At 41.7% G+C, this 25,961-nt stretch overlaps 1 protein-coding gene across 8 annotated transcripts in view; it reads right to left on the bottom strand.

Annotated features, from left to right (window-relative positions):
- NPAS3 (neuronal PAS domain protein 3) overlaps window positions 1-19,559 on the bottom strand; it is an 858,324-nt gene extending 838,765 nt beyond the window's left edge. For 6 of the 8 annotated variants that reach the window (XM_078448332.2, XM_078448333.2, XM_078448335.2 and 3 more), the window contains exon 1: window positions 19,280-19,559. In XM_078448332.2, coding sequence (XP_078304458.2) covers window positions 19,280-19,437 — 158 coding nt within the window. In that variant the 5' untranslated portion in view covers window positions 19,438-19,559. Of the gene's footprint in view, window positions 1-14,919; window positions 15,092-19,279 lie in introns of those variants that run through there. The other 2 variants (XM_078448337.2, XM_078448339.2) reach the window with 1 other exon arrangement.
- Between the last annotated feature and the right edge of the window lie 6,402 nt (window positions 19,560-25,961).

Here is a 25,961-nt window from a genome sequence, read left to right as displayed (position 1 = left end):
ACAATCTCTAATGTACCACCTTACCACAGGACTACGTGTGATCTGCAAACTTTGGGTTGATTTGTTTATGTTGTCACTGTAATCATTAGCTTTATAGAGACAGTTACTATGAAATCAGATGATAAGGTGATGATTTAGTATAATCTGAGGCTGCAAAATGATTCAATACCTAAAAGTGTGGCAGGTACTAAAAGTCAATATGTAAGAAGGGACCTATAACATCATCAGGGCCCATGTGGGGTGAGGGCTAGGGTATAGGTAAGGGAAAAAACATTATGAGGCAGGAAAATGATGTGGGAAAATGGAGCAGCCCCAGAAGAAAGAGTGAAAATAGAACACAATTCTCTAAGAATCAGAAGGAAGCTGGTATGGTCAAAGGATGTCAGTTCTATCATATAGTAAAACAATAGACTGAGGCTAGAGCCCAGTTCCAAATCTTTACTAACCGTGACCTTAACTATAAAGTGGAGATACTGACAGAACCTATCTTACTGAGCTATGGAGAAACTTCAAGGATATAATGCAAAGACACAAAGTGAACTCTCAACAAGTTAAAATTTATGGATAAAGAGAGCATAATTACAAAATGGGACAAAAATCAACTGTGATAAATATAAGTCATGAGAGTGTTCATATATTAACATCATAAGGACCTATCCACTACTGGATCAACTAAACCTATATAAGTTTGATATACTACATCATATGCAATTTTGGGAGCCTTTCACATATCTGCAATCTTTGTCATTTCTTCTCAAATAGTTGAGTTTAGGTTGCATTAAGCTCAAAGAAACTCTAAACTATAGGACAATTACACCACTACATCCTCTCAGCCTTCTAAATAATCACTGTTAACAGTGGTTCAGACTGCTGAGAGACAAGTTTCTATGGGTCTCTTGCATTTCTGCACATCTAACAGAGAAGGCACTAACTACCCTTTATGCCAGACTATCTATTCCAGTTTATGTGCATAGAGAACAGCCTTGCAGTACAGAGCTAGTGTTTCTCCCTCCAGAGCAAAGAGAAGACATATTTACCGTCCATGCTAAAAAATTCAGGTTCCCTAAATTCAGAGCTCCTCTTGTAACACAACCTACTGCACACACAGGTATTATGTGGCCCCCTTTTTAGGAACTGGAGATCAGAGAATTGCCTTAAATTCTGATACTCTCACTACTGCTAATGCTGTAATAAACTTCGTCTCCAGTCCAAGGATATCACATCTTCTCTCAGCATCCATTAAATTGTGGAAGGTTAACTTACTAGCTTGAAAGTAGGGTAAAATCTCAGGTTCTTCACAATTCTAGACACAGATTTTCAGGGAAAATATATCCCCTTAAGTAACTGATAAAAATGTATGAATATGCCATTTCAGGAGACTCTCAGATCCCCTGAAGCCCATTTACCGACTGCTATAAGGTTGATGGACCACAGGTTAAAAATCCCTGTGTAGGTCAGGAAAGGCTACACTCTCAGAGTTTATCAAAAGCCTTTGTGATCACGTAAGGAACAGATGCTGCTGACAAATGAATAACAGCAAAATACAGTTAGATGGTAACGTCTGCCCTTGGAACAGGACTTGGTAAGTGAACCTGACTGCAGAAGGGGCACAGGGACAGTATATCATGAAGTCTATTGTGGTTTGGTTCGACCCAACTCTTAAACACTTGCTGTGGATTCCTTTCTACCAAGAACTCTATAGCTACCTATAAGTGCCACATTTAAATTCTACTTCAGCACTGAGCAGACCCTGCCAACCTTAGTGTCACAACATATCACCCAATTCTGAATTTCTTCACTTGCTGGTATCTTTTTACCACAGTGAGAGGCTTTTAACTAGATTTTTTTTAATGTTACAAATGAAAATATGTACAGCACATGTGTTTAACCCCGCTCATATATTCACCCATGTTTATATTCAATAATGTAAAAAAATTAATGTATAATTTCTAACACAATATCACTATGAGATAGTCAATTTTCAGAAGAGATATTTCAAAGTTAGACTAATGTATCCTTGGGAAGGAGTATTATATGTGTGATGTGGAGAGACAGGCAAGGGCATACTAAAGACTTTCCATGTTCTAATAATTTGAAAATCTGTTTGGTATTATGGGCTCCTTTCAAAAAATGAAAATAGCCTCATTCCAAAATGTAAATTGGTCTAATCAGATTATCTCCTAACACTCAGCCAATGTTAGTTTTGAGAAAGTAGGATTTTGATGAGTGAAGAGGGAAAGAAAGGAGTTACAGAAGTCCAGTCTACACTATGATGTGTTTTTTTTTTTTTTTTCCTGGGTATTTTCATAAGAGAAAAAATGGAAAGTTATCCTGTGAGGAACAGTGTCTTTAGGAAAAAATATTTTTACCAGAGCTGCTAAATGACCACAGACAATTAAGCCTAAAATAGATTTAGGGGATAAAATACTCTTAAATCTACAGATAACATATAAAACATAGGTGTAAATAATCTACATATATAGAGAAATTAGGCAAAAAAAAGTCAATTATCTCTTAAGAATATACTTGTAGCATCCATTAATTGGAAACTTTCAAAGGAAACAATAAATAAGTGATTAAATGATATATCTATTCTAAAAAGTCATTAATCTATTAGAAGAAATCTTATCCAATCATAAATATTTAAATCTGTCTATACCATAAACACTAAATCAGTTCACCTTTACAAGTAAGGTAGAAAAATTAGAAGAAAGCTCCTTCAAAAAAACAAGGTTAGAAAGAAAGAAATAATTGTTGTAGTTTGGGCCAATAACTCACTACAGAAATTTATTCCTTTATAAATGTTTTAGGAACACACAAAATTTTCAGAGATTAGTTATTCCCCTAAGTGTTCGCCTGTCGATCAAACATTACATTGTTAACTTCCTTCTTTGTGGTATATCATCTGGTTTTCAAATATTTCCAGAGTTATTCTACCATCTCAATTGAATTTAACCAAGAAATGTATTTATCGCTAAACACTTTTAGTGTTTTCCTTTAGTGCTACCTTCAGTCATGTGCATAATATGTCACTTTAAAATATAACTTAATATAGCCTATAGCTTCCACTGCAATGTCTCTCTGGACATTTTTGCAATAAAAAGTTTCTGCTCAAAGGTGTTTTCATGGAAGAGAAATATTTAAATATACAATATTTTGTTGATTGAAACCTGCATGACAAGCATTGCATTTGATCTAAAAATTTTACTTAATAGCTTATAAGTGAAGAATATTTGTAATACCATTAGGAAAAAAAGGAAAAAAAAAAACACCACAGACCTCAACTCATTATTTTGTATCATACGTCCCAATCACTCAAATCATGTAGTCATAGATTTTTTGTAGCTGGAAGGAAATGTTAGCAACTGAATATGCTAATGAAGAAACTAAGGCTCTAAATGGTTAAAGGACCTGGTAGAGTACAACTTCCTATAAAGATAATGAAAGACCGAAACGGGTCACTGGGATTTAGGCCATTATCTGCTGTTCTACTAATACCCAACACGCAAGCAACCAATGGTAATTCATAATGTATTGCCATGACAATCTAGATATGCATAGGCCTTGTGTTAAGTATGTATCTGTTATTGAGTAATGGAATTCTCCTTGCTCTTTGCCTGCCATTTGTAGTATACCACACTTGATACCCTTTGGGAAAGCTGTACGTTAGGGCTACTGACTCTAAATATCCTGGCCCCGGGATGTTACGGTACTACTATTATGGCTAATCTTTACCATATACAAACCACCTTAGCTGCAGGATGGTGCTACTGTCATAAAAAAGGCTATGCCCCAATCATTTGTCTAAGTTTCTATTCAGCTACACCAACACCATGCAGAAACAGACCTTGGGAAATTCTTAATTTCTGAAGACAAATTAAAAGGATGTGGGACAGTTCTTTCTTTTTGCTAAAAATGTTCTAGCTTGTTAGTAGTTGTTTGTATCAAATCCGGAATGACTGCCAAAAAACACATCTAACTTTTTACAGAGAGCGGCTTCCCTACATTAATGGGAAGGAATGATCCTGATTTTCTTGCTCTAAAAACAAGAAAATAATGCATGAGATTAAACCCTACGGATGAAACCATGTACAAAAGGAGTATAGGTTGTGGGAAAATATGCCATCATTAATGTCTTCTGCTATCTGTGTTGCTAACTATAACTCTTGCATATATAATTCCATTATACTTTTATAATTCAGGGTTTTGAAAATGCTTTTGAACCATTAATATATTTTCCTGGTTAAAATTCTTTGAGATGTTCTTAACAAGAGTCTTAGATAATGAATTTGGGCAAACTCTGGAACAGTCTTTACAGTATTATCATTCTCATTAATTTTCAGAACTACCCACTGTGTTGAGATGATTGTCATGGGCCTAAGACTTCAATTTGGCTAAATATTTTTGCATATATTTCAACATATAAGTAACTAACAGATGTTTAAATGTTAAGTTCATATGGAAGAAATGGTTAAATGTGTTTACTCTAATCTCATGATTTCTTCGCAACACTAATTCTTATTTTACAATTTCTTTATGTATTTCATGATTTCCTCTCTGCTTTGGTCTATAATGGACCAGTAATTCCAAAATCTCTTTAAAGATAACAAAACAGTCCTTTAAAATATTCTGGAAGTTAAGCCATATATGCATATGTAATATTTAATGTATGTATCACTAGTTTTTTAAAAGAGAAAACCTTAAACAGTAACTCACATATTTTTATAAAATATACAGAGTTCATATAAAGCACAGGACTGTACTTGTTTTGGTTCTTTTATTTTTACAGAAAGAGAGTTTTCCATTTATATTCTTATTTGGCTTTAGCAACCTGATCTATGATATTGCCCTAACCTGCCAGAAAAAGATGGGTAGGAAACTAAAAACAATATTACTTTTAAGAGAGTTAATGCAGCACATAGTTTCATACTTTCATCCGGTTTATTTTTTTTTTCTCTTTGCCTTTTTGGTTATCTCTGAAGACTGCTTCTGTTTCCATTGTTTCATCCTTTAGCATTCACATATCAGAGCAATAAGTATTTCATTACTGGTTTATCTGTCCAGAGGCTTGAGAAGCGGTAACAATTAACCCTCCCTTCACAGTGATTGATACAGGCTTTGCTTTCAATTTGTTCCACTACACAGATCATGAAATTCTGAATGCAATCATCCTCATTGACCTACACTTTCAAACACACGGCTACAATGAGACGAAAGTAATTATTAAAAGGAACACTGGACTACTGAGATCTGAAACAAAGTCTTTAAAAAAAATCTGTTAGATGACCTTCTGGTGAAATTGGCAAATTTTGATGTTAAGGAAAATGATAGCTTTGTGTCCCTGTCTGGAAATATTCGATGCAAGCTGATCAATGTATATTATGGTGATTGCACTGACTACAGTATGTACTTAGAAAACGCAGAAATCCATTTTCGAACTGTTATAAACAAGAGTTAAACTGTTAACATCGTAGTTTAATCTATCAAAAAAAATTTTTCAAGGAAATTAAACTTCCTGATTTGTGTATAAAGAACAGTGACTGCGGCAAAGAATGAAGAAGGCTGGAAAAGCAATAGCTTGACTTTATAACAAGAGTTGCATACCTGAGTCCTACATCTTCCCTCTCCCCCTCCCTTTAGATGAAGATTCACAGTAAGAAATGAATACATTTTTCACAAAGTCTGAAAAATAGCTTCAAATAAATATTAATCTACTGCAATCGATATATATGAGGGATGGAGAGGGGCTAGCAGGACAGTGGTGACTACAGAACTATATTAAAACAAGGGTTGCAGTTAAAGAAAATCAGGGCAGAAAGCAAGGCAGCAGGCCTGAGGCTCTAATCACAGAACAGAGTGATGGAGATGAACCAATACTGCATGGATTAGCAATGAATTATTTTGAACCGTAATCATATGCCTGCACAGAAGAGAGGCAAAAACTAGCCATTACTCATAAACTGATCTGCTGATTTCTTGAGAGAGGCGGGGGGTGGGGGGGGGGGGATGAGAATAAATTCATATGCTAAACTAATTCAGAATAATGAAAACCTAAAGATGTGGTTACACTTCAAGTAACATTCTATTTTTAACGTCTGCCACATACCGCAAAATATGGGGTGTTTAGAATATAAACTGTAAAGTGCTTGGATTCGAGTAGGATTAAACCAACCGTTTCTTCTAAGATTAGGATGTGATATTGTCACTCTACTGTCTATCCTTCCTTGTCCAATAAAACTATTTCTGGATAACTTTAACACTCCCAAGTATAAGATTTTTGAGTATTTGGTTATAAAGAAGCAACAGCATTCAAGAAATTAATTTCCTTTGGATCATCTAAAAAATATATCAAATGAAGATTCAATTGTTAGAATTAATTTTGTTAGGAAGAGAAAAAAAATCAAAACTGCTGGTAGCAAGAGATTCCTGAGATTCTTATGAACAGACTGTTTAAATGAAGAGCACTTTAATCAGTAGAGGAATCCTCACGTTTCTAATGTCTTGCTGTGCATTCTGCAGGTTATAGTAGCAGCTGGTAGAGGTCATATATCTTTTGTGAGCATCCCAAAAAGGCTCACTGCCAGACTGTTAAATTATGAATAAGCAATGAACAAAAGAATGCAGATACGGTGGTGACAAGATAATCCAAGCAAATTTATCTATGACAAATTTCACAGGATTAACAAATTACATTTACACAGAACAATAAAAATGTGTAAAAAAAAAAAAATGATGAGCCTACTTTTCCTTACAGCATTAGGAAAACAGAAAGTCACCAATTCACTGCATATATTTAAATTTAACTCGATCTAAAGTAAGACATTTATAATATGTTCAAGATATCTTTGTAACACTTCTGCACTTTAGTAGATATATATAAACATGCTAGATCTGGTTTATATTTTATATATGTTATGTTGTAAACAATCTATCGATCTATCTATCTATCTATAGATACGTCTCACATATGAACCATGCACAGTATATATAGAATCTTGAACAATAAAAAAATCCCGTTCATATATGAATAGAATGCTTATGTTTTCCAGAAATAGATCCTGAGGAATAAATTATTTGTGTAGAAAAAATGCTCCCTCAGTCAGTGCAGTACATTTTAGCTATTAAAATACCCTTATTCTTTGATGTCTCCATTCTCTAAGACCAGAGAGATAAAGGTTCTGGAAACAGTTTCAGTTATCCCATTTGCCCCTACCAAAATACCAGTCTTTCTGAGTAAAGTGCTTCTGGCTGAAGTTTAGGACCAGTATCCCTTTCTGTAGTGTTACCACGGCAGAAAGGAAAATTCGTAGATCGGAGGGTGAGAGGGTGTCGATTTGAGCTACATCCACATAAAGATGACCCTTAATCCAATATTACATTTTTCTTTGCAATAAAATTCTTCTTATAAATCTTACAAGTGAAAAAGCCCCCGTCTATCAGAAGTAATGGGATATCACGGAAATGACCTATGATTCTATAAAGTGGTCTTAAAATGCTATGTGGCACCACTTCCAAAAATATGTGATAAAGATTTAAGCTTTAATGTTATATATAACCTAGGTACCAAGTCAGAGCCCTTTAATTCTGCATTAGCATACTGATGATAATAAAATACTGTAATCAGAAGTAATTTCTTTTAAGATGATCTGAATGCTATTTTAAATTTTGTAGCCTATTTTTCACTCATACTTCCTATTGACTGCTGCTTTTTATCTTCAATATTTTAGTAAAACATCTCTCTAAATGACCCCTTTCCAACATTGTATAAGGCAACCTATTCTTTATGTAAACAAGAGATTTTCTGAATGTAAAAGTGAATATTTTAGAAATATACACAAGCAAAACATTCAGTTCTTTCAACCACAAATACTCAAGCACTGCTTATCTAGTCCTTTCAAGGTCTGAAATTCCTACTATACCTTTTTTTTTTTTTAAAGAGCTATTCGGTTGACAGTATTACATCCAAAACCGTAGAGATAAATGTGGCATGCCTGTCTACTACCTCAAATCTAGCTGACATTCAACAACGAGAAGTAATGGAGTCAGATGTTGTAAAAGTTTCCCAAAGTGTAGCTTTTGTCAAAGAACTGTTACGTAGCAGACCGAGTCCTCTGATTCCTGACATCAGAGAAATTAAAATGTTACCAAAGACCGCCTTCTTGAAGATTCCACAAGTGTCTGTGTGTGCCCACGGGGGAAGGGGGACTAAGTAATGAGAACTTATCATTTATGTATTTATTGTCGTCCATTTTAAACAAGTTTTTAATTAAATGAGTTAATTAATATATGTAAAGCCCTTAGACTAGTACCTGTCACATAGTGCTATATAAATGCTTGCTGTCAGTATTCTAATGCCAGATAATTTGGCAGGAAGCCAACTTGTAGGAGTCCTTATATATTTCAAAAGACAATACCCAGCAATACAGTTAAGTATGAAAGTTGTTATTCAGAACTTCGAGGAGGCTGTTGCAACCCATTCAGTGGCAAAACTATTACAAAATAAAAATGCCTCCACTGTAATCTTTAGGCAAACTGTGGCCCACTCTGAGGATGGAAAACGTGTGTGGAAGAGGCCCTGGAATACTTCACAGTCTATGACCAAAAAGGTGAGTGTACGTGGCAAACCGATTCTAAAACCATTTTTTAGAAAATCTGCCCTGCGGTAGACAGAGCTGTGGCGCTTGCCCACAAAACTGCTGGAATGTTAAGGGGTAGAGGGAAAATAATGTAAATATTAATTCTTCTTCTAACTTTATAATTGCCGCATTTCTGAATTTCTCCAAACCGCTGACGAATGAGCAAGAAGCGGAGATCTAGCTCACTATCCAGAGTGTACAGGGTCTTCTGCCCCAAGAGCTCTCTGGCATCAGTGTAGAAATCCCTGGCTCCAGAAAAGTCCAGAAAGGGAGGCCCTGCACGCTGCTGTTACAGTGCATTCCTACAGAGACAAACCTGCATTCAGTCTCTAACTCTACTCCCTTTGTTGGTTGGATTAGCTTCTGTTTTCTTGACCATAAGTAGGGATATTAGCACTTCCCTCACAGGGCACTGAGAAATTTCTTGTCAAGTATTTAATACAGAGCCCGAAACATGGTGGTCAATATTAAATGTTTACTATTGTCATACGTGATCTTTTTTTATTTTTTAATCCCATCAGAGAACATTTTAAAAATTTGCTATGATTTCACTTGCATTTATATGGCATCTTTTCTTTCTCACCTCCAAGAACCTCTAACCATTTCATAGTCATTAGTTACAATATTTTACAATCTCAATAGCTGCCCCCCTCTGCCCTGAACACTAAACTAACAGAAGTCAAAAGAGAGGGCCTTATTTATATTTCTATGAATTCTGCTCTTCCTCCTCTTGCAGAAAAGGATGTCTTCTCACTTTTGATAATATTTGCATGTCCAGTATAAGGGCAAGTCTATGACCAGAGCAACTGCTCTTACGGAGTATTATTTACTATCAACTCTGGCACAAGTCATGATGGTCCATAGTAGAGGTTCAATAAATAAGGCTGAGTGAATGAACAATCACTAATCATAGTCAAAGGCCACGAGCAATTTGGGCCATAGCGATACACGATTTTCATCTTGTGTTTCATGATTTTGTACACAAGACTACAAATATTCCAATTAATTTACCAAAACATTACGCTCTAAAAATGTATCCAGACAACAACTTCAAGTGTTGTTTAATCTTGTCACCGCCCTAGTCATTTTAGATATGGTAGCAATCATTTTACTGATACTAAGCTATGTCCTGCTTATGCACTGTAGTATTACTAATATTACTACAAATTATTCTAACTATGTAAGGTTCTATCAAACTTAATAGTGCAAACATCCTATTCACACTAATGGGGCCCAGAGCAGTAAAAATACCATTCAGTTACAGTTGGTTTATTACACTGCCCAATGAGGAAAAAAAGAGGGGGGGGGGCACTATTTACTGTGAAAATACTAACATCATTAAACCCACAGCAATATAACTGAATTTTCCCATAAATCCTAGAAGTTCTTAGTACAGATTTAAATATTGGTACATATCACAGTACAGATTTAAATATTTAAAGTTTCACATATTCCATTATGTGCAACTTTGATAGCATTTAAATTTTAAAATTAATGTTTAATCAACTAATCAAGTAAATTTTCCACATACCAACTCGCCTACTAAGTTTCGGCCTTATCTAGTGTAAACAATTAAGGAATGTCTATAAAACACCTGAAGTTAGATTTTAAGCCAAGAGAAACACAAAGTTTTTAAAAATGTAACTCAAATGATGAAATGTTACACTGTAGAAAGAGTGGCCATGTAAACTTAACATGAGGGGCTACTTCTGCTCTCCTGCATGCTGAGTTTTCTTTAAATTTAGCAAGAGGCATTCTAAATGCCTCTTCCTAAGAGGAAAAGAGGATCACAGGAATACAGGAAAAACAAGAAAACAAAAATAGACCATCTAAGGTTTATACTGGGGTCTTTATTAATAGGGAAGCACTTAAGAAAGTTTATAAGGGAAAAACATTACTAGGAGTGATTTAGAAATATTTGTGACATATTCCCCACAAATATCTCCCAAAATATAAAGCTCTACAGCTTTAAACATAACTAAATGAAAGCTACACTGTCTAAATCCTCCCCCAAAAGTGCTGCTTTACCAAAGCATGCATCTATACATCTTGTCAAAGAAAACCTCACCACAGAGCAGGGGATCCTGGACATCAGGACCCATTTCAAACAGATGCAATTTTAATGTGCCACTGGATTCCATCCATGCTAAGATCTGGGACAGAGCAAAATTATTAAGGGGTTCATGGAAACTCTGGCATTCCCATAAAATAGCTCCATTGTAGGGGCAACCATCGTGTAGAATTTCAGGGGGAAATCAAACTTCTTGTCACTAAAAATATCAAACTGTTGCAAGATGTAGATTATATTTAAATCACAATGCAGTTCTTACCAATTCATTGCTGAGATCTTAATTTTCACATAACTTTTAGTAAAATGAAAGTCATCTTTTTAAGAATATGCAAAGATACGGGAACCAAAAACTGTACTCATAATACCACTTGGTGCTGAAAATACCCCATGTAACTTTTTTTTTTTTTAACCCAAAGCATCAAGTAATGTTGAAGTCAAGTTTGCTCCTCGTAACAAATCAAACCTAGTAACTGCATTATTACAGAACATGCAGAATTTGGAATAGCGATCTGTCTCTCAATTCATAAATCAGAAATTGGGAATATGGAAAGATGTTGCAATGTGGGAGGGTCCTACTAATAAAGGTCATTATAACTCCTGGCTCCAGAGCTATACTATCTAATATCCTCTCTGGTGGTTCTATGATATGCCCATGCATTACAGTTCTTGTTGACAGCCTGTTGCCTTGGAAATATTTCATTATTTCAGTTTTTCCATTTGTAGACCCTTGGCCTTGTGATATGAAGGCCATCCTATTTCATATTTTCGATTATCATTTAAGCAATCTTGTGGAGCTATTTATATATAAGCAAGTGTTAGACAACGCATATCATCATTTATCACTCTGTGTTTAAGCTTACAATGTAAAAAGAAATACCTCCAAAAAAAAGTCTCCACCACTACCTTCGACTTTTTAAACCAAAAGCCCCGTGCTGTTGGAATATGCTTTGCAAACCAGCATGGGCACATCACATGCTTGACACTTCTATCTGTCTAATCTTCTTGGTTATACATCCACATAGTGGAAAAACTCTGTGGCAGTGCTATATAATTTGCAGCCTATGCAGCCTATTGGAGTTTAAAGAAAAATCAAGCAAATTTAAATATACAAGGTTTTCAACTCCTTCTCTCAGGCTCTAAAAAGCCACTTTCTGTGTGTAAGAGCCACAGAAATTTCAACAGTACTAAATAGTAACCAAAAACATTATTAAGAAGCTTCTTTTTCCAAAAATTACTCTGTAAACACTATTGGAAGGAAATGACTTTTGTTCTGTATGACTAAACTCAGGTCAGATATTTTATAAATCAACAAGACAATTCAAAAGATATATTTTTTTTCTATATAAGTTTTCAATTACTAGTGTATTTGAGAAGCAGTAAAGAGTAGTGTCTATAAATGCCTTTATGAAATTGATTATTTGGAAACCATTTTTTAAATAAATGTCAGGATGTCCCTTAAACCATGTCCACAGGAAGTCGTCTTTTATAAACATACTTGTGTTCAACCATTAGACAGAAATACTACTACTAACCAACAAGTTTCAGGCACAAAGTGAACATATAGGTGAAATGACTCTACTTAGTTGAAGCAAATAACTATGAAAAACACCCCCCTCCTGAACAAACCATCTGACTTTCCATTTCTCATTACAAAACCAAATCAACTAACATGTGTAATGTTTACACTTAAAAGTGTTAAGAGCATTTAAAGCCCTAATAACAAAGTGAACCCTCGGGGTATAAAACAACTGTTTGGATAACGGGCCAAGTTTGAGGTTATTACTGTTTGAAACATTTAGTTTATAACTCCTTCTTTCCTCTATACTGTTCCTTCTGCCCCCTACCTCATTATTACTCCTCCCTCTCTCTACAGGTTAAACCTTCTCAGATCCAACCTTTAAAATGACAGCATCCGAGCTGAACAAGAAGATGCTATTAAAGGGCATTAAATTAAATACAGTATATCCTCCTACAACTTCAATCAGAATTTCAGACCAAGTGTTATTTAGTTCAGCTCTCAAGTGGAGCAGAATAACAAATCGCGCACTTTGATTTACCTTCTTCGAATGCCAAATGGAGACAGGTGATAAAGAACGCGCTCATGCACAGGCTATGAAGTTTCCTCTAGAAATTAATTCTATCTTCAAGATTCCTATCTCAGAAAAATTCCCAAAATGGCACACAAATAGGCCTCTGCTAGAGAGATTACTGGGGCCATCCCAGTAAATACATTTACTACCAACAGAACTGGGGAAGGAGGAAGGGTGAAAGGGAGGAAGGAAATCAGTTACAAACTTCTGATCTGAAATTGTTAAATGTTAAATTAAAAAATAATAATGATGATGAAGAGACCTGCACAATACTCTGAAAATTCTTTTCTATCTACAAGATAGAAAAGAGCAAAGTACTTAATATGTGAATTCTTTATAAACCACTAAGTATTCCTTTTAGTTAGTATGAATTGTCAGACAGTTAATGCTATACACATTCAACATCTTTAAAAACTGGATTATGCGTGATTTACTCTCAGGTATATAATTTATACAGAAATTATCCAGAGTTTACAATTAGTCACTTATGTACCTACTTAACAAAATTATTTCCTTAATCCTGACAATTCTTCTGTCCCCACTGTATGAAGGAAACAAGCAACAGAGCAATTGAAGCTTTCTAATGAATAGCTTGTTTAAATACCTCTCTACCCTCTCTTGATGTAAGCTATAGGTTAAATGCTAAGTTGTATCAAATATAAAACTGCTCATGTAATAATAATTAAATCTTGCAACTACTACGGACTTCCCTCATCTTTTTTCTCAAGTTCACTTATGCCTATGAGGAAAGTTCGGGGGCGGGCGGGGGGGGGGGGGGGCATGTATCTAACAACATTTGTTTTCCTCAAGAAGCAAAGCCTGACATTTCATACTTCCTACTGAGCATTTCCTCTTCGGAGACAGAAAAAGATACTTTGCTCAAACCAATATGCTATATGCAATTAATGTCATTAACGCTGCCAATTAATAGCAAATAGGATTCCAAACAAAGTAGGCTTGGTGGACAGCAGGAGGGAAAACCACGTGGGGTGGTGGGGGTGGAGGGTGCTTAGTTACTCTGAAACCTAACAATGCCATTCACGTAAGACGGTTAAGGATATTTTGAATACAAACTCCCTTTCCCTTTGGCTTTAGTTTAACTAACTTCAAACAGACATGCTCGGCTGAGCCCCTTGCCTGGATATGCAATTCTCACCAGGAACTTTTTAAAACACAGATCCCCAAACAGTAACTAACGGGGCATAGACGTTCCAACTGTTGGCACATTTTGAGTCTCGCTGTTTACTTGCTAATTTGGATTTGAGGGTTTTCTTCTTCCTTTTTCTTTTTTCTTTTTTCTTTTTTTTTTTTTTTTTTCCTTTGGGGACCGGAGGAGTGGAAAGGAGGGCAAGATGAGAGCACAGCAGGGCAAAGCTGGAGACCCACAAGTTGCCAAGGCGAGGGGCGCAGCCTGGGCGGCGGGGAGGCGGCGGCCGCGCGCCTCTCTCCGCCCGGCCCGGCCTAGCTGCTCCGCGCGGAGACAGCCCCTCCGCGACACATTCCGGGCCTGGCGCGAGCTCCGCTCCCCGCCCCCGGCCTCCTCCTCCTCCTCCTCTCCTCCTCCTCCTCCTCCTCCCGCTTCTCGCCTGCCTTCCCTCCCCCTCCCCAGCCTCATTCCTTCCTAGAGAGCAGCTGCCAAGGGACCTGCGGCGGCCCCGGGGATCCCCCGGCCCCCCACCCTCACTGCTGCTCCCCGTCACACTGCAGCCCCTTCTCTTTTTTGTTTGTTTCTCTCTTTTTCTTTCTTTCTTTTTCTTTCTTTCTGTTTTTTTCTTTTCTTTTTTTTCTTTCTTTTTTTTTTTTTTTTTTTTTTTTGTCAGCGAGTCACTCCATTCGCCGAGCCGAGGAGGTGCGACTGCTCAGCGAGCCTGGCGCCGCCGCCGCCGCTGCCGCCGGAGCCCGCTCGCTGCCGCAGCCGCCGCGGGCGGACAATGCGCGCGGGGACCGCGGGCGAGCGCGGAGCCGCAAGCCCGCAGACGAGGTCCCCGTGGGCTCGCGGCCCAGGAGGCGGACTGCGGAGCGGGCCCCGCCACCTCGGCGGCGGAGGCGGCGGCGGCGGCGGCGGCGGCGGCGGCAGGAGCAGCCGCCCCGGCGGCAGGTTCAATAAACAGAAAAGTGTTACCGTTCTCGCCTGGAAGGATCCTGCTGAAAGCTGGGCTTGGTGGGCGCCATCTTCCTGCTATTTTTTTTCCTCTCTTACTTTTTGCCTCTCTCCCCCCTCCCGGGGTGGGGGGCGTGGGGAGGGCGGGGGGTGTGCGTGTGCGTGGGGTGGCGGGAGTGAGTGCGGGCGTGCGCGGCGCTCAGCGGCGGCCCGGCGGGCGGCGGCCGTGGCCCTGGCCGTGGCCGTGGCGGCGGCGGCGGCGGCGGCGGCGGCCGTGCTGCTGAGGCTGGGAGGCTACGGAAAAGTAGTGGGGCCGGAGCCTCGCCGGCGGCCGGCCGTCCCCTCGCGCCGCCGGTGCCTCTCGCCGCAGGTCGCCGCCTCCTCCGCCGCCTGCGCCTTCTCCTCCCCCTGCTCGCCCGGCGCCGCCGCCGTCCATGCGCCGCAGAGCCCCCGCGGCCCGGGCCGCTCCGGCTCCCGAGACATGCCCAGCGCGGAGACTGGCGACCGGCGGCGGCGGCGGCGGCGGAGGAGGAGGGGGAGGAGAAGGCGGCGGGGGGGAGGCCGCCGCGCGGCCCCGCGGGCAGCCCGGCCCAGGGCCCCGCCGCCTCCGGGTTCTCACCCTCGCGCGCCGCCACACCTCCCCCCGCCCCCCGTGTCGTCCCCCACCGCCGCCACCCGGAGCTGGCCTGGTGGCAGGTGGGGCACACACCCTCGAGGCGGGGGGCGGTCGGGGCCTAGACCGGGAGGGGCGGGGAGGGGAGGACACGCGGGGGTTCCCAGCTTGACCGCTGTGAAAGTATTTCTGGGCATTTTCCAGCTGCTTTGCTCCAGAGCGCTCTCTCGCACGCAGACACACCCCCCCCCCTTCTCTCTCCCGACACTCTCTCACTCCCCGTCTCTCTCTCTCCGTCTCTCTCCCCTCTTTCTCCCTCTCGCTCGCTCGCTCGCTCTCTCTCGTTGGGGGACTGGGAAGCTCGGCTGCCAGCGCAACAACGCCACTCAGTTGCAGTTGCGAACACTTCCCTTCTCGGGAGTATGTCAGTCCGGGAGAAAGAGGCGGAGAGGAACTGGGAGGCCACGGAAGCGGCCTCGGACAGGACACCGTCCCGGGAGCTCCTTCCGAGACCGTGGAAATAAACGCGGGTGGGCGTGCGCTGACCAAGACCGGGAGCCACGAGAACCCTGTGGGCTAGCGCAGCGGCTGCACAGGCACCTTATGGCTCCGGCGCTCTCGCCAACATTTCCTGACCGGAGCATCTGCATTATTCACCCGCATACATGTCTGCAGACCCAGGGGTTCACAGGTGAATCCCCAGGAGTTTCAACGCAGTTAGATACAAATGCCTGTCCCCACTCGGCTCCTGGCACCTAAGACCGGACCAGACTACGGACATCTCTCTGTGGTTTCCCCAGTTTACAGCTCAGCGAGGCCTAGAGAAAGGGCCACTCAATGAAGGGCCAGTGCTGGAATCCTATTACCTGGGTAGACCCTGGTCAGAGCGTCCCCTCCACTAAACCTTACTCTGCCGAGTGTGGGCAGCTTTTTAGGCAGAGACTTGGGTCAGTCATGTGTCAACCAGGAAAGCAGAAAGGACTCCCAATGCATTTCCACTTTGAATAAATGAAAGAGCCACACGGAAAACATCACTCCTATGCGAGGCTTTGCATTTTACTTTAAACTTAAGAAAAGAAAAAAAAAAAAAAAAAAAAAAAAGACCTGAAAGGGGTCCCATTCGGTCCTACCGGTGCAGTAAAGTGTGGCTGGGAGAGTTGGAAACTTTGAAAACACAAGTGTTTTTCGTTGCAGAGGCGTTTAATCTGCATGATGGTGTTTGAGTTCTCTTTGGAGTACACTCTACAGGTAGAAGATGAGAGTGATTGAAAAATGAACTGAAGTGGAGAGTACAAGATATTGAGTACAAGATATACATGGGCTGGCAGGGAGGGGGAAAAGTTGCCGGTTGGAAGTTTTGGCTCCAGGACAGCCAGCCTAGGGTGTTTCTGCCCAAAGATGACAAATGAGAGAAGTTCTGTTCTCCCAACAGGCCACTCTTGCTGGAAAAGCCCTCTACTACTGTCACTCCCTCATCAGACTCCCCAAAAGCACTTAATGCAAAAATACATTTTGATAGAATGATGTGTCACCATTCACTTTAGCAAACATATCCAGCTCTTAAAGTGAAAGCTAAGTCTGCCCCTCAAAGCCTCTGAAGCCTATCATGCTGGTGGTCCGATGAAGAAGTGCCAGAGGACGGGGGACTCATGACTCAAATCCTCCCTTAAACATTTGGCTCACTCTCCTGTCCCCAAATTAACAAAAATTAAAGGCAGTAACAGGTGTCATCTGACTAATGAAACCAAAGAAAGGTCCATTTCCCACAGCTAGCACCTTCTCTTCAGTCATTATGACTGAACATAAAAAAGGAGGAAGGAAATTATACACCCAAAGGCTAAAGTTGATTATTTTTAAAGCTCTAGTCTTTAGAACCACAGTGGGATTCAAAGACTTGATAAAGTAGCCCAGATTCAAAGATGAAGGTGGAAGGCATCAGTTGGCTTTTCAGGGTGGGAGGCTATGGAGGATTCCCCCTGGAGGCTCCTGGCTTATTGGGAAAATTAGCCCTGGGAAGATCTTTGTGGTGAAGGACATCAACACTCTGAGGGCAAACCTAAAGGCTGAAAACTCACGACCACCTCTTATGTTCCATTTATATCTCATGGATTAGTTGGAGGTCTCTGAAATTGTCCAAAGGCCATCTGACATTTCTGGCCCTTGACTCCCTAGGTCACAACCATAGTATTGTGACTATTGCCTGCACCTCCTAGGTAAAGTGACCACCAGATTATATTGTCATTTAAATGTTTTGTGAGTGACCAAAAAACCTTACCTGAACCATGAAAAGGAAAAATCTAATTCTTGTCTAGTCCTTTATGTTTGAAAGATTCCCAGATCTTTTGTATTAAAGGTTCTTGTAATCACTGAAGTAAAACAAGACTAAAATAATTTAAATTAAAAAAAAAATCCTTTGACCAGAAATAGCCTGTTTTTTCTCAAGACTCTTTTTAAAACTTCTGACAGTGCCCAGAGCATATAATGAAGTCTTCTACAGAATATTTGCAGTCCTGGGCATCAACTTGGAAAACACTCAGTGTGTTATGCAAAATCTGCTCTGGTCGCTGGGCCATTGGTTAGAAAGCACAAAATATGGCAGTGATAGATTATCTTAACCTTTTCAGTTTAAACACTGTTGGTTCAAATCAAAGGTTCTCAAATCAATGAAGTTTGAAATACAAGGTAAAAATAGGAACTGTTATTTGAATTATGCATTGTGTATATTTTAAGTTAAATGCCATTGGCAAATCTCTCAGATATTTAATCGTGTGCAATCTGGGAAACACAAATATTTAATTTCACACTTTCACGTGTTTTTTCTTCCTTCTTCTCTAAAACCGAGCCCCACAAATGGGAAGCTTACCTTTCATACTACATTGTTAGTTTTTCTCAACACATTTTTGTGGATTACATTTTTGATAAAATATTGGAAGATTACAACTTGTTCTTAAGGAAAAACTTTAGGGTTCTAGAGCTGTTGGTGGTAGTATATCCCCCCCACACATACACTTCCTTTCCTAATTGCATCAAAGAACGTTTACTAATTCAATGTCACAACTCTATTTTATTAAATATCTATAAATGTTTGGGAGAAATGCAAACAAGTAATACTTTAAAACTTCTTTCTCACCCACCTAGCCTAACTTTGTAAAATTTGCTTCCTAACTCGCATCTCTGAATCTTACGCATTTGCATTATAATGCATTTAAGATGAATACTTAACAGCGCCGAGGAGACTCGGATTTCATGCTGTATTTCCCTGTAGTAACAGGTGACATGATAACACTATTATGTAGAATTGCGAGTCTACAGCTACACGTGAAAATCGTTCCTATTCTGTTTGGAAACAAATGATCAATCAGTCTCCCGTGATCAATTGCCCCCCTGGCTGCCGGTCAGCGCGGGTCCGCACCCGGCAGAGGCAGTGAGAAAATTCCGCGGAAGGGGACAGGGATCCCAAACTTTGCAAAAGCACCTTGTGCTTGTGTCTAAGACTTCGCTGCAACTCCTAGGCTACGCGGGGCTGGGGTTCTGGATTTGGGGCCAGGCAGAGGGCAAAGGATGATTTCACTTCGCCAGTAAACTGGAGTGCCTTTCAATCCGAATTGTGAATTAATTTTTTCTTTCTCATCTGTAAAACGAGGAGCAAGCGAAGTGAGCCCTGACGATGTGCATGTGTGTTGTAACGCATAAAACAGGAGGCAAAGTGAGTCCCACCCCAGCACCCCGGGGCGGGGGCACTAACCCAGCCCAGGCGGGACTACTCACCGCTGCTGGTAGGAGGTGATGCCCTGGACGTTCTGCGGGGTGCCGTTGGCCGCGGCGCCGGCCCTCCCCATGCCCGCGCCCGCCGGCACCCCCGCGGCCGCCCCGCCGGCCGCCGCGGCCGTCACCTGCACGCTGAAATCCGGAAAGATTCGGATCATCGCCGCGGCTTCGGCCCCCGGGCGCGGCGGCTCTGGGCGAGAGCTGGCGGGGGCTCTGGTTTGGGCTCCGGCGGCGGCAGCAGCAGCAGGGCGAGCAGCGGCGGCGGCAGCAGCGGAGCCAGGCACCAGCCTGCAATCCCATTAGTGAGCCGCGGCCACTGTGCGCGGCGGAGAGGCGCTTTGATGTGCGCGCAGCGGGCTGGGGTGGGGGGGCCGCGAGCACTAGGAGGAGGTGCGGGGGGGGGCGTGCGAGGGACTTGCAAACAGCAAAACGTGTCAGGGTGGGGCCTTTTTTTCCCTTTTGGGGGGCGGTGGTGCTCCCCCCTCTTTCCAGGATGTTGCTCTCACTGGCTGCTCCGGCTGCGCGGCGCGAGCCCAGCTGAGGGAAGAAGGGGAGGGGTGGCGGAGGAAGGATGCACCGGGAGGCTTGGCGAGGACTTGGCCGGTGCAAGGGAATGACGGGCAGCGGAGGGTGTCTTTCTTTCCCGCCCCCTCTACACACACACACACACACACACACACACACACACCCCGCGCACTTCCGACCCAAAGTGCAAGACTGAGGCGCGCTCTCTCCCCTCTTTTCTCTAGAGAAATAACCACCATCCAAGCAGGCTCGCGCCTCCCGCAGCTTCCAGCAACCTGGACTTCAGCCCGCGTGTGCAGGAATGGGGGCGCAGACCTTCCCCTCCCACCCGGGACCCCTCTCTGCCAGTCTTCTGCACACCAGGCGGCGCGGGGGTTGCCAATTGCAAGTTAGACTACTGGAGAACTTGCTTATCGAGGAGGGATGGTGTGCAAAGGAAAAGGGGGGCGGGCGGAGAAGCCGCTTTTGTGCAATGGAGAGTTTGTTCCCTTTATCAAAAGGGACTCTGCTTGCTCCTGGTGGGCGGGCAGGTTAGTCTTGGACAAACTTGTGAGCTGGGGAGTGTAGGTCCAGCTAGAGGGATCCGGGTGTGCTCCCGATGACCCATCTCTACACGCCCTTTTCAAACGTTGAAACGAATAAATTAGCAGCCACAACTGAGGCGAACTCTGCAAATTCCAACCACCAGGGAAACAAAAAGAGAAAACACGTGCATTTATTTCCTCGTGTCTCCCAGTTACTTCTCTGCATTGTTACATCGGTATTTCTTAGGGGGTGAGGAGGGATGCTAGTGATTTCGGCGCGCCGTTTTAATGACAACTTGCACTCCTTCGGGCCCGATTAGTAGGTGGGGGCAGTGGGAGTGGACCGTTTCCCCACCCCCTGCCCAGGACCCCCTGTTGCCCCACTTCCTCCCTCTTTCTTCCGGCTTGAAAGCCGGGACCCGAGTTGCGGGGCAGAGGGGCGCGTCCCTTGCGGGACGCGGGGCTCTGTAGGGCTCCCTTCCTCTTGCACGCACCCACCCGCGACCCACTTTGCTGGTGCTGATGTGGTTTTCCCCATCTCGTTTTCTCCTCTCCCCGCGCGCGGAAGCTCCGGCCCGGCAGCTGGGGTGCGAGCGGCCGCCGCGCCCGCCGCACGAACCCAAGTTGGGCTCGGCGGAGCATGGTGACCGCGGCCGCGCCGCCCCGGCTCTCGGCCAATAGCGCCTCGCCGGGCGAGACACCTGCTTAACCCTTTGAGCCTGGGGCGCAACCGGCCGGCGGGGACCCAGAGGGGCAGGGCGGATTGGCCAGAAGTTGCCAAGGCCGAGGGCGGCAGCCTGCCCAGCCCAGCATTCCCGCACACGGGCTAGGGGCCAGACGCCTGCCCTAGCTGTAGAGCTGGACGTCCCCTTCCACCCTCGCGGCTCTCGGGAAGCACAGAGCGGCACAAAGGCCCGTCCGCGCCCCAGCAGCGTCCCGCGCCTGCCTAGGCAATCTCTGCACTCCCCTAACCCGAGTCAGTTTCCGGAGGAGCCTCCCGCGCCCGGCAGCCACAGGGAGACAGAGGGAGGGAGCCCCAGCTCTCGCTGGCCGGGCCCACGGCGCAGCTGCGTTTCCATTTTCCTCTCAAAGAAAATGCTTTGGACGGCAGATAATACCAAGAGATATGAAACTGCTTCGTCCCCCACATGTTGCACGTAAAAAGAATCGTAATGAGCATCTGTGGCGTGTGCTAAGGATCCCACGAGTTAGTTGAAGACCTAACCCAGGTCCTGACTCCTTCCTTCCTGGAAAGGGGTCATTCTCTAGTTTAACGGCATTTCATTCGGATATACTTGCTTTTCAGAGGCCAAACTCAAGGTCATTGAACGGAGTGGGGGTGGGTGTTGAGAGAGTGGATGGTCTGAGTACATGGAAAGCCGCCTTGTAAGGATCTGGTCACAGATGTGGGTCCCTGTAGGAGCACCGCGACCAGGAGATGCTGATTGACTTGGTTTCTGAGCCCTCTCCTCTCCATCTCTCATCCTCAGGGCCGGATCTTAAGCGAGAGATCTCAAAAAGGCATCCCTTGACTCCAAGCTGGCTTTCCAGTTGAAAGAAATGGGAGTTCATTGCAATTCTAGAGAGGTCAAGAATGTTTCAGGGGTTGGGAAAAGTTCTCCTCTGACTGCAGAGGTCAAGGCCAGCCAGCAGTACTGTAGACCAAAGGAAGCCAAGTAAAATGGCTGAGGAATCAGTCTAAAAACGAACACAGATCCAGGCCGTGGCTTTCTATAAAATAGAATTTGTCTGAATTATTGGCCCATTGTGGGGTGATGCTGTGCCTGCCACTTGATATCTAGGTCAGCCAGTTGATGGAGGCTTCCAGCAAGCAGGTCCAGCTTCCATGTGTGCTTTGACTCCAGTAGCATAATGCAATATTCCAAGCTAGATCCCATGGATCCAGAGGCATTCCCAATGTGCCAAATGATGCCAAAGGGGGGAAACCCTCTTTGGCCAAAAGAGCAGAATTTTTAGATTACTCTCCCTTTTAAAGTGTTTCTGCACAACCAACAGTGAGTTATATTTATAAACAATATCCCAATTCTTCTTTGTTTCAGTACGGAAAAAAAACCAGTGATTATATTTTATGGACTACTTATTTTACCGAATAGCTGGTCTGGAAATTTGTGGTCCTGCTTCACTTCCCTTCTGGAGGGCAAGTTTTCTTGAAAGCCTAAAGGTCAAAAGAGTCCCAATAGAAAGAATGTGTGAGATCTGTTGTTAGACATTTAAGACTAGACTTGCTGAAGCTCACTTCAATTCTACTTTATATTATTAAAAGCAAGTTTAATGAGTACATTCAACTTCAAAGTTCCAAGCTGTCAACGCCATATTTAAGAGAATATATTTCCTGCCCTCCAGAAACTTTCTTTCCTAAAATAGAAATACACAGAATACTTGAAGAAGACTTGCACAGTAGGTTACCTTAGAATGCATATAATTCTGTTTCAATATTTTGTCTTTAAATGTGTAAGTCCAGAAGTTTGGTTTGCATGCGTGAGAGACAAATTTCTTATTGGACCTGCTTATCTCCATGTTCATTAGGGACCTTAAGCAAAATATAAGTTTATTCACTCATTAGTAATTCAGATTTCATTACTGTATTCTTTCAGTTAAAATCTTTACATGCTGGCAGCTGTTTTGAAATATTTTGAAAGTTGTTTTGGCACTCATCCAACTAAAAGGGCTCCAGTTAACATTAAACTGGATACTTTCTCATTTTATATTCTCCTCCCCCCCCCCCCCCCCCCCCCGCTCTGAAATCTACATATTTGTGTCTGTAGAGATCTAGAAAGACTTTTACGATCTTTTAATCCTCAATACGGACATATGATATAGACACAGCTATATCACAATTACATGTTTACATCTTCATTGTTGTTGTCACTGTAAAACTATGCCTTTTTCTTATGTGATAAAAATATCTATTCTCTGGAAATTCATTTCCCTGTACTTAGAGTTAAATGGTTGGACTTTGAATTTTTACTACTGCCTGTCGGAAGCTACCAAGGAAAGAGGGGCTATACAGCTTGATTGTATCTAATGTTTGTGTTACTTTGGTCAGATATTTAAGAGGCAAATAAAACAGTGCATAGAGATTAGGATAATATAAAGCAAAACAAAATAAATAGAAAATATAGGATGTCATGAATAAGGTAAGAGATGTTTTACTCTGAAATGTTGAGTGTTTTAGCAAAGTGGTCACAATGCAAAGAGAGATTTTCTTTTTCTATTTAAAAGAAGACAAAACAAAAACAAAACCTCCTGTGATCATTTACTACAATCTGTGAGATGAGTCTTCATTGTAGGAAGAGCCATGAGTTACAATGAAGATCCCTCCATACCATGGGAAGGAGATCTTACATTCTGTAGAGGGGCTAAATATTTGATTTAAATAATTTTCCATCTTTGCTCCTCAATGCAAACTGAATTCAAGCTCTTACTGCTAAATTTGCCATGCTATTAATATGTCCTCTAGTCTGTTCAAAAGCAAGACTATAATGTCAGGGGAGGAAAAAAAGTAACATAAACTTAGCAATATACACTTTCTTGATATTCCAGAAGAGAAACTAAGGAATTAAGAGAGAATATCTAATAAATCATTATTTATAATATATGTATGTTCATATATAATATATAAGGAGAGTACTGAGAATTTTTCATATTAATACTACCTATATCAAATACTGAATATCTCAAGCTATTATGCTAAACTAATTCTCAGAGGACTTTATAAATATATAGCTAGAAAGAGAAGAGATTTAGTTAAGAGAGGAAATCCTTTAGCTATTTTTTAAATTCAGCAGCAGACAGTAAGGGAGGAGGAATTGTTTTAAAAAATTAGTGAGTAGGAAAGGGTCTCAAATCCTTATGATTTTTTTTTTTAGTTATAATATTCACATTGTAGCACATATTATTCCAAAATGTCTGCAAATCAATTGAATCAAATATTTGTAATTTTGGAGGGGAATATTTAAAATCTACCTGTCATTATAAAGGAATCACAAATGTTGGTTCTAGTTGTTTCTTCTGTCAGCATGATTAGAATTTGCACAGAGCCCCTAAGTGTGTGTGGGTTGGTACTTGCACCACAGGTCCAGAGGCTGTGCACCTTTGTATTTCAGTGAAAATTATACCTAGTGCTAACTGGAAATTTCATTTGTTTGCTTTGGTTCCTCCAGGTAGGCATATTTATTTAGCCAATGGACTCTTTTCTTCACTGAATTTTTGAGTGAATTTAATCATTATTAATTCAGTGACGGGTTGTTTAAAGGAGTGGCTATTGTTTTGGATTAATTTTTTTTTTTTTTCAAAATAAAAACAACCATGCTAGATGAGTTTTTGCTTGAATTTTTCATTTTCTACAGGATATTTTATAAACCTAATCACACAGCAAATCAAAGGAATGGTTTTATTATGCTCCATGCTGAGTCAACCATTCTGTTTCTATTAAACTGCTAGGTTTCTTCACTTAGAAGAGTGATTCTGGAACTTTCGTGTGCATCAGAATCACAATAAAAACATATTAAAATACAGATTTCCGGGCCTTACCTTTACAGAATCTTATCCAATAAGGGGGTGGTGGTGAGGGGAGGATGCTAATAATTTGCATTTCTAACAAATTCCTAGGCGATACTGATATAGTTGGTCCATGCACCATATTTGAGAAGCACTTACCTGCAATGTTTACCACAGAAGGTTAGGATGGGAGGCCTAGATTCAGATCCTGACAATACACACTGATTGAGTGGGAAAGCTATTTAAACTCATTCAGCTTCTATAGCCTAACATGGTATTAATTCAGCCCAGCAAAAATGGATTTTCCTGTGCGGTGGGAATTCAGACACAGTTCCTTCCTTCAGGGAGCAAGAAGTTGATTAGCAGAGGCAAATACATAAAGAAATGAATTGCAACAAAGTATCCTAAGGTCAACAATAGATTCATGTGTAGAGCACAAAAGTAGCAAGTGGGGGAGGTTAGGAGTTGAACCAAATGAAAAGTAACAAAACATGGTCAGCAGCTTGGGGTGACAATCAGGGCACTCTGGGTTTGAATACAGTTCTACCTTTCACTGTTCTTGAGAAATAAGATAAGTATATAAAGTACTTAGGACAGTTCCTGACTCATGTTAATTACTCAGTGAAAAGTAGTCATAGACATGACAACAATCTCTAAATTATCTTCTAAGATCTCTTCCTTGGAGATGGGAAAGATCTTGATACTTACCCAGATAAGTTATGCAATATTTACATGCTCTATTTATGAATGTCTACAAGTCTAAAGAGTTATTTATTTTTTAATTTTTAAAAATTTTCTTTTAAATTTTTAAAAATTTTAAATGTTTATTTAAAAACAGAGACAGAGAGCATACAGTGTGAGTGGGGGAGGGACAGAGAGTGAGAGAGAGGGATAGAGAGAGAATCCCAAACAGGCTCCATGCTCAGTGGGAACCAACCTGGGGCTCCATCCCACCACCGTGATATCATGACTTGAGTGGAAGTCAAAAGTCTGATGCTTAACTGACTAAGCCACCCAGGTGCCCGTTTTCATTTTAACGTTTATTTATTTATTTTGAGAGAGAGAGAGAATGAAAAGGGGAGGGGCAGAAAGAGAGGGTGAGAGAGAATCCC

Source organism: Panthera onca, chromosome B3 (assembly GCF_046562875.1).
Source record: "Panthera onca isolate mPanOnc1 chromosome B3, mPanOnc1 haplotype 2, whole genome shotgun sequence".
NCBI classification, from domain to species: Eukaryota; Metazoa; Chordata; class Mammalia; order Carnivora; family Felidae; genus Panthera; species Panthera onca.
Note: the sequence above shows the minus strand (reverse complement) of the source record. Positions and strands in the feature narration are given on the sequence as shown.